The sequence below is a fragment of the Nicotiana attenuata genome, chromosome 9 (genome assembly GCF_001879085.1).
Source record: "Nicotiana attenuata strain UT chromosome 9, NIATTr2, whole genome shotgun sequence".
In the NCBI taxonomy this organism is placed as follows: Eukaryota; Viridiplantae; Streptophyta; class Magnoliopsida; order Solanales; family Solanaceae; genus Nicotiana; species Nicotiana attenuata.
The window spans coordinates 17,548,299-17,557,826 of NC_031997.1; the positions used below are offsets into that span (position 1 = coordinate 17,548,299).

A 9,528-nucleotide genomic window follows, 5' to 3' on the forward strand; every position below is an offset into this window, starting at 1 on the left:
AACACTAATTTCTTTAGGAAAAAAGGAGTGACTATGGATATTTGACTCAAAAGAATCTTTAGAACTGATCAGTAATATTATTGGAGTATTTAAAAAATGCATGTATTAAGTTAGTGTGGAGAAATATAAAAGTGCTAATAACAAAGGGATCAAGCTATTCAATCTTACTCTACTAGGCCTTAATATGAAGTAAATGAACCATGATAGTTAGTTACTTCCCAGAATGATAAGCAAACTAATTTACAAAATTTTAAAGTAGAAGAACGGCACTGTTTGGGTCTTAATAATTCATATAAACCCCTCATCTGCAATTTGGTTCTGCTTTTGATTCACAAACTAAGTGGATGCTACATTCCAAGTCCCCTAGACCTTGTTAAGCTCTCTACAACTCAGAAAAGATTTGGAAATAACAAAATTAATAACTATTTAATTTTCTTAATTATATGTGTATCGATCTTTGTTGTATGTTCATCTCAAATCATAAGCTAGCTACAAGTAATTTTCCATTTGGGGTTCTCTTTTTCTTGTTGGTTTGATTATTGTGGAATTGAGTAGATTCTTTTAGCTTGAAATTCAGAAACGTAGTTTTAAGGATTCTTCTTGGTAAGGAAATGTCTCGCATAATTTCTTCTTTACCTGTTTCTCCCTTAAATTTATTCTACATTATATATTAACAGTTTAAAACTAAAGTTGCCATTTAATTATAGTCATTAATACGTAAAAGAGGACACTGACAATAAAAGGAAATAAAGATTCAGCAAAGAAAACAAATAAGGAAATACTAATATGTACATTAAGAGGAAGATATGAATATATTTGACTAAGTAAGAAAATTCTTTCCTTCTTCTCTCCCTCCATATCCGTTACTTAATTTTAATGAAATGTTAATGCAAAACTTTCAAACAGATTCTCTCATTATTTATCTATAAATTCATAGAACAGTTCATCACCAACACACAAAAACACATACATTCATAGCTTCGTGCAATATTTGAAGGTGACTTTTTGACACTTCTTTTTGATCTTTATAAATAACCATTTTTCTGCGTGTTTTGTTCTAACTTTAGAATATCAGTAGTTACAGTGTAGTGATAGTATACTGTCCCCATTTACTAAAAATGATAACTTGCAGCATGCAATGAAACGTGATTATATCTTTGTTTTAATTTTGGTTCCTTAATATTAGTTTGTCATATATATATATGTATTCAACAGTTGCTGATAATTTATTTTTTTAGAATTTAGAATATGTTGATTCATCGAAGAAATGTACTACAAACTTCGCTGGTACTCTATTTTCTTCTGAGTTATGACGGAGTTCAAGGAGAAATGAAGCTGTCCAAACTAGAGGAACTAGCGTTGGAGAAGCAACTTAAACTTTTGAACAAACCGGCGGTCAAAACAATCAAGGTATGCATTTTTGGGATATTTCTTTAATAAGTTCTTTAATGATTCTTGTTTTATGCTAATACCACTTTGTATAAAAAAATACAATACCCTTCCATCTCATAACATCCATGAAGAATTTTAACATTCAAGTGTAAACTGAATATTTACAACTTAATATTTACCATACTTTTTTTCGTAGTTTATGTTGTAGTTGAAAATCGTGAAATTTCTAAATTATAATTTTTGACTTGTTCACAAATTTGTGTAAGGCACAATAACTCCTTTGACAAAAGCATATATATTCATTTTGAAAGTCAGATATGGTAAAGTACTAGACAGAAGCATTGTTTATTATTTAGCAACCATTTTATTCTACAAAAATTTTATGTACTCATAAGTTATTTAATTTCGATAGCATGATGTTGTATAGTACAACCAATATTAAAGTTTACGGAATTTTTGCTCACAGACGGGATGGGGGGTTACATACGATTGTGTGGATTTCTACCAACAACTTGCATTTGATCATCCAGCATTGAAGAATCACAATTTTCATCCCGAGGTATGTATTTACACTTTCTTTTTGTGTATTCAACTTTATACAGATGAAGTATTAATGATAATAGATGATTTAAACAAATTTTGAATTGACAGATGAAACCCACTTTATCAACGATAAAACAAATATCAAGTACCTCAACTATTGATATATCTTCAAGGAAAGTGTTAGAGAATGGAGGTTGTCCGTCCGGAACTGTTCCCATCAAAAGAGTTACCAGAGATGATCTTATTAGACAAAGACGTATGCCACCGCCAGAAAATGTAAGATAATATATTACACCAATTCACAACTTTCTTGATAACTTCATTTCTGCACAACAAAATAGATAATGTACAAAAGCGAAGCCCAATTAGATTGACATAAGATAATATTACACTCAATTCATTTATAATCTGACATACTTTTTTTTATTGTTTTGTGCAGACTAACAACATTCTTGAGACAACTGGAGGATACAGGGTACATGAATTGGATATTTTTTTTTATTCATTTTCTGTGTTATGGATTTATCATTTGACCATTTCCTATCAGCTCCACTTAAAATTTCAAGTGAATAAACATAGAGTTAATTTGGATAATCTATGTAATGAGTAAAGGTAAATTTTTATCTTTTATATTCAGCGTGCAATAGTTCATACTCCAAATGATCCAAACAACAAATTTGCGGGAGCTGGAATGGTAGCTAGTATATGGAATCCTTATGTTGAAGGTCAACAAAATAGTGTGTGCCGATTGAAGATTCAAAAAGGACAAGATAGTATGCAAGTTGGTTGGAGAGTAAGTTTAACCCCTTATTTATTAGCAATTTAATTATTTTCTTACTTGCAATAGTTTTAAAATTTTAGAGGACAGATACAGAAAACGGAAATGGAACGGGAAGATGGGATGGGGATTGAATTTTATGCCTCTGGAATTTCTGTCATTGAACTTTCACTCAATAGTTATAACAGCTTATTTCTTGTTTTAGGTGGATCCAGCATTATATGGAAATAATCATACTATGCTTTTTATACATTTCCAAGTAAGTTTTCTTGGGCACTTCATTAAATGATTTCTTTGTGTTCATGAAATTAGTATCTTCAACTAGTTGTTCACCTCAACAGAAAATGGTTCATGAACTTTTAAATATTTCTTAGGCTGGAAATACACATTGCTTCAACACACTATGTCCTGGTTTTGTAATAGTAAACAATGACATATATCTTGATTCTGAATTCGAACATATTACTCACCGAGGGGACGATCAACAGTGGGAGTTTGTTATGTACATTGATCGTGTAAGATTTATGTATCTTTTTGTCTACTTTATTAAGTTTTTTTCAGTAATTCTTTAGATTAGATTTTTGAAGCGTTTTAAAAATGCTAACATACATCTCCTTCTGAAAACTAAAGGATCTAGCAAATGGAAATTGGTGGCTTTTGATTGGAGCTAATCAGACAGCAGTTGGGTTTTGGCCTCCAGGAATTTTCACAGCATTAGCAAACGACTTTGCTACGAATATCGAGTGGGGAGGGGTGACATATACTCCACCAGGTGCACCTTATCCTGCAATGGGCTCTAGCTTTTTTCCTGATCAATATCAACCAAATCCTTCTCTTGATGCTTATTGTAGGGGACTTATAGTTTTAGATGATAAAGGCGTGACGACAAATGCAAATAACACACCCATATTTATTGATAGTCGCTATTTGTACCACGTTACTGATGAACCAAATTGGGGACCTGGACAGTTTCCGCATTATATGTTTTACGGTGGACCTGAAACAAAGTACGTGCCCCCTTTGTAGAGTTGTTATGTAGTGTAAGCTTTGGGCTGAATGTTATAATTAGAGGGTTCGGCTCTGCTCCATTACTTTTGGCTCCAATAAACATCAATATAATTGCAGATGGATGACACGTGTCCATATAACTATGAAGGACTACGATTGCTTTTTAATTTATTCTTGTATTTTTGGTTATTCTCCATCTTTTGCGGACCGGAACAAGAAGGAATTCGTTGACGTCAAAACTTTTATCGTTCTAATGTACTTATCTCATGCCAATACCAAAACCAATCATTCCCTTCCATGAAAGCATAGACATAGCAAAGAGTGCCACAAGGCAAAAAGTTATCGAGTGTATTGTATTCTTATAAACAATTACATATATGAATTAATTGTTTAATAGAATAAAATTTGGTTAGCTTTTTATATGTAGAAAAATCAGTTATTAATTCTATTAATTAATAAATAAAAAATCAGTGCACTAGGTACATGTTTGTCATACTCAAAGTAATAGTCAGTTGGAACTATTACTGTTGTTGTTCCACAAAAGATGGAGAATAACAAAAAATACAAAAATAAATTAAAAAGCAAACAAAGCCCTTTATAGTTATATGGNTAAACGACTCGACGACAGTCGAAGTCGCCCACATGGCTAAGGCCATCGCCGCCAACGGTCGACCTAGATTCGACTACGGTGAGTAAACGACTCGACGACAGTCGAAGTCGCCCACATGGCTAAGGCCACCAATTATATTATGGCTAAGGCCATCGCCGCCAACGGTCGACCTAGATTCGACTACGGTGAGTAAACGACTCGACGACAGTCGAAGTCGCCCACATGGCTAAGGCCATCAATTATATTATGGCTAAGGCCATCGCCGCCAACGGTCGACCTAGATTCGACTACGGTGAGTAAACGACTCGATGACAGTCGAAGTCGCCCACATGGCTAAGGCCACCAATTATATTATGGCTAAGGCCATCGCCGCCAACGGTCGACCTAGATTCGACTACGGTGAGTAAACGACTCGACGACAGTCGAAGTCGCCACATGGCTAAGGCCATCGATTATATTATGGCTAAGGCCATCGCCGCCAACGGTCGACCTAGATTCGACTGCGGTGGGTAAGTAACTCGACGACAGTCGAAGTTACGCACATGGCTAAGGCCATCAACGATATAATGGCTAAGGCCATCGACGCCGATAAGTCGACCCAGCTCGACTACGACGGCAAGTAACTCGATGACAGTCGAAGTTACGCACATGGCTAAGGCCATCAACGGTATAATGGCTAAGGTCATCGACGCCGATCAGTCGACCCAGCTCGACTATGACAGCGAGTAACTCGACGATAGTCGAAGTTGCGCACACGGCTAAGGCCATCAACAATATTAAGGCCGAAAATAAAAGGTACAAAAAGAAAAGAATAACAGCAAAAGTATAACTTCCATTATCATCCAAAGATACATGTACAAAAGGACCCATTTACGCCTCCAAATACAGCAAAACAAAATGAATACAAGTCCTAAGGGGCTTCGCCATTCTGTTCACCGCCCCCCGTCGGATCGCCATCTAGTCCACCGCCGTCATCGGCCCGATAGGCCGCAGAGATCCAAGAGCCGGATTCTAGACGGTTGACGTCTTCGGAGTTATAGCCCGCCCAGTCTGGGGAATCAGAACTATACCCACAAGTTTCACGGGCGACACGGGCTATGCGCCGTTGCTCTTGAACCTCCGCCTCAGAACTCCTCGAATACGACCAATCTGGCCTCGGCGTACACCCACATGTCATGCGCCTTACGATGCGTATCCTCATCAGGCCTTGGTGCAGCAGTCCGCTTGAGGACTTCAATCTCAGCCGCCTTGGCATCGAGTTCGGTGGTCATAGCGGCAACCTTGATCCGCAAATCAGCAGCTTCCGCCGCTACCCCACGGCCAACCTCCAACTCTTCTTCCTTAGACTGGAGAAGAGTCTCCAGCTTAATGTTCCGAGCCAGGGCGGTCATCAGCTGCTCGTCGATCTGCTCCAACTCAGCCACTCTCCGTTTCAGCTGGGCCTCCGACTGCTCCAAACCCTCACGGAAAACCCGAAATTCCGGGTCCTGCTTGAGTAGGTCCGCCAGCGCCTGATGCTTGACGCGGCACCGCCGATATTTCTTTACCATCTTGTTAAAGGTGGCTGCCTTCCTTTGCGCTCGCCGCCCCCTCTCTACCTCCAAGATGAGAGTCTAAAAAAAGAGGAAAAGGAGGAAAGGCAAGTCAGTATGCATCAAAATTTACTTTACGGTACATGAAGAAAATCGAAAAATACCTGCAAGGCCGCGCCGGCAACCCTCCGGGATAGTTCCCCGTCGCTAACCCCTTTTAACATTTCACGCTCAGCGGCCGCACATAGCAGGGTCATATCCGTTGCGGCCTGCTCGCTGTGTTGCAACAGGTTATACCCTCCTGGGATCAGAATTCGGCGGTTGGATCTACCTGCCGTCATCCCCACACGGGCCGGACCCCGCGTTAACGCATCTGCATCCGCCTGGGCGGCCTTAGGGCCCACCCTCTCGGTATCATCGCCCGCTTCTCCAACGGCAGCCGACGAGCCGCTCTCCGGAATGCGTGTTGGGCTGGCGTCGAGAACCGCCCCCCCTTGGGGAGCCGACCTCCCGGAACGGATGGCATCTGCCATAAAAACTGGCCTTGACTCCCGATGGGGCTCGCTCGCCCCCTCGTCTTCTGTGGCTATCCCCTTGCCGGTTATCAACCGACGTCTTTTCCTTTCCGGCGGCTCCTCACTCCTAGAAGTCTCCTCCACAGCCCGTGGGGATGGCATTGAAGGAGTCGCTCCCCTCGTGGACGCCGCCACGGGCAGCGGTTGAGGAACCTCCGCAGCGCCATCACTGGGCGAACCACAGGGTATGTATCCGTCTTCAGAATCAGTCCCCGCCCCAGGTGAGGTGACGACGTTCTTTTTCTTCTTCTTAGGGGCGCTCCGACCTGCCAACGCGAATAAGTCAGGTAACAAGAACGTAGGGAACTCCCAAACCGTAGCCAAAGAATTACCTGACGGGCCGTACTGTTGAAGAAATGCAGCCCAGGTACGGCATTCCTCCGCATAAGGTATTATTCTTTCCACCCATGATTTAATGTCATCAGTGAACTGGGGTGGAGAAGCCCTCGCTGCGAATAAAAAAGGGAGAAAAGCAAAGAAATCACAATGGCCGTATGGTCAAAAGCGCAAGCAGTCCTGAATTCTACGAGTAGAAATACTTACGTTCTGGATTCCATCTTTCCGGGAACCCTTCGGGATTCGACACCAGGTGCTCCGTCCTGATGTAGAAATATTTACGCCAAAAGCGACGGTTGGGCTTATCATCGGCTTTAACAACCAAGCCCCTTGTGCCACGACTTTTTAACTGCAGCATGGTACCCCTCAGGTAACCAGGGCTGAATAACTGTAAGAGGTGGTGGACCGAGACGCTGCACTCAGCCCTGGCCGCATAAGTGGTCATAATACGGCACACCTTCAAGGTGTAAGGAGTGAGCTGAGCCGGACACACATTGTAAAAACGGCAAAGCTCCTCCATCAGAGGGTAGATTGGAAGATTGTAACCGATCAAGAACGGGTACTCATAGAATGTGCAATATCCAGGCCGGTGCACATTGGCATAGTCCGTCCCGGCCGGAACCATTTCCACGTGGTCCGGAATATGGTGCGTCTCTCGAAGATCATCTAAATGGGATTGTAATAAAACGCTGTGCTCCCAGGGAAGGTCTGGGCTTTTAGTTGGAAAATCCCTGCGAACATGCATCTCCTTCGTAAGGACGTTGTCTACACTGAGAGGAACAAGGGCCTTCTCCGCCTTTTCCCCTTCACCACCGGAAGATGGCGGAACCCTAGACGGGGCATTACCTTTGGCCTTTTTACTACTCTGTCCACGTTTTGTCATGATTATACTACGTAAGAAACGAAGCACTAACAATAGGAAGTGTGGTTTCAACAGAAGTGGGAGAGTCCCTCACGAAATAACGGTTACAGGAAAGAAAAACAAAGGAGTAAATCAGAAAATGCTTTCCGAAGGCTTGAAAGTTGAATCGAATTGAACCTCTCTCCTACTTATAGGGATAAGTTGCGCAGAAATCGAAGAGTCATGATTCAAAACGTGCGCGGGAAACCAAAACGTCACATCATCCTCTGAACCGCCTCGGGGGCAAATATAATAATGATGCATACAGGCGATGACGTCATCCCAAAAAGGAAGCCACGCGTCAGTGGCTCAACAACGTCATATATTTCGCCTCATTCATATTGCCGTCCCTGGTCGAGGTCAAATTCTCCTAAGCCGAGGTTCGCATTTCCGCCCATCGAAGACGCCCACCGAATGCGTCTCCAACGAGCGGAGGGACTAACTGTATAGGGTCAAATTTGACCCTCAGCATCTCTAGGCCAGTGGGTACGCCCAGTGAGTGTACGCCGACTAACGTAGCGGGTACGACTCGGACGTGGGGACAAAAGCGACATCGTTTAGGACTCAGTGTCTTCACTAGGGAGACGTTACCTGTCTTTGTAACTTTTTGATTCTTTCGAGGAAGGTCTCTTATTATATAAAGGAGACCTTCACATAGTAAAGGGGGGGATTCTGATCTAATACAAATCTCTCATTTTCTGGCTTTCTCTCTCTATCTCTACCTCAAACGAACATATCTTATTGAGTTCATATTATCACTTTGCAATACTAGATCTACAACAATAATATCATCTTTGCATCTCTAGGATTATTATATTTGATTACGATTTACCCTTTTCTTACTTTTAATTGTTTTCTAACTTACAAAGTATATTGTTAACTTTTGAGCCAAACAGTCTTATTTTCTGATTAAACAGTACATTTGAGGGACCAAACAAATAATTTAAAGTAAGGACTTTTCACGTACTTGTAACAATTAAATTACCCACTCGCATATCCAGGTGTATGTTTCCATTTTCATATTTAGGTATAAGCTATTTGTTTTTATTTAACGTCCTGTTTCTGAAGTTCACTTGACACAATTAATCTGGATCTGCCGGATAGGCTCATTAAAGAGAATAAAGCGTGTTCTATCAAAGGATTATTCATTTTCATAGTTCGAACCTGGAGTCAATTACTCAAATGGTCACTCAACTATCTCAAATTATCTCCCGAAGTCATTTTTTTTACATTTGTAACAACAAAGTCATTGAACTATACGTATTGCACTCAGAAGGTCACTCAACTAGATTTTCCAAATTTTGGATTGCCAAATACCTATTTTACCCTCTAAATTATAAATATTTATCTTCTTTTATTTTTTTTAAACTTTTTAATGTTATGATTTTCCCTTTTTAATTTATTTATGGACTTACCTATAGAATATATAAATATTATTTATAAATTAAAAAAAATAAAAAGTATTTAAGCATCTATAATGCTGGAATAAAAAATAATGAGCATAATAAAAAATATTAATTAGAATAATTTGTTTGTAACAATAATTTTAGCTTTAACAACAAAAATTCAAAAATTTATTTACACAATTCAGAATGAAAGAAAATAAAGGTTGTATAATATATATTCCATGCACGTAATATAAAAATAATTATTTAAATAAAAATATTTTTATAGTATNAAATAAAAAGTATTTAAGCATCTATAATGCTGGAATAACAAAAGAATGAGCATAGTAAAAGAATTAGTTAGAATCATTTGTTTGTGATAATAATTTTAATTCTATATATATATATATATATATATATATATATATATATATATATATATATATATATATATATATATATATATAT

At 39.4% G+C, this 9,528-nt stretch overlaps 1 protein-coding gene across 1 annotated transcript; it reads left to right on the plus strand.

Annotated features, from left to right (window-relative positions):
* On the plus strand, positions 974 to 3,850 carry LOC109232555. Its single transcript, XM_019398320.1, has 9 exons — positions 974 to 997; positions 1,239 to 1,410; positions 1,859 to 1,951; positions 2,044 to 2,211; positions 2,375 to 2,410; positions 2,573 to 2,728; positions 2,919 to 2,972; positions 3,088 to 3,228; positions 3,344 to 3,850. The coding sequence occupies exons 2-9, from the start codon at positions 1,249 to 1,251 to the stop codon at positions 3,737 to 3,739; spliced, it is 1,206 nt and encodes a 401-aa protein (XP_019253865.1). The 5' UTR covers positions 974 to 997; positions 1,239 to 1,248; the 3' UTR covers positions 3,740 to 3,850.

Excerpts from the sequence above, each read along its gene's own strand:
- LOC109232555 (XM_019398320.1), top strand. The coding sequence starts at position 1,249 with ATGTTGATTCATCGAAGAAATGTACTACAAACTTCGCTGGTACTCTAT. Across the intron at positions 2,212-2,374 it reads GTATGCCACCGCCAGAAAAT|ACTAACAACATTCTTGAGAC; the intron begins GTAAGATAATAT and ends TGTTTTGTGCAG. Across the intron at positions 2,729-2,918 it reads GTATGCAAGTTGGTTGGAGA|GTGGATCCAGCATTATATGG; the intron begins GTAAGTTTAACC and ends TTCTTGTTTTAG.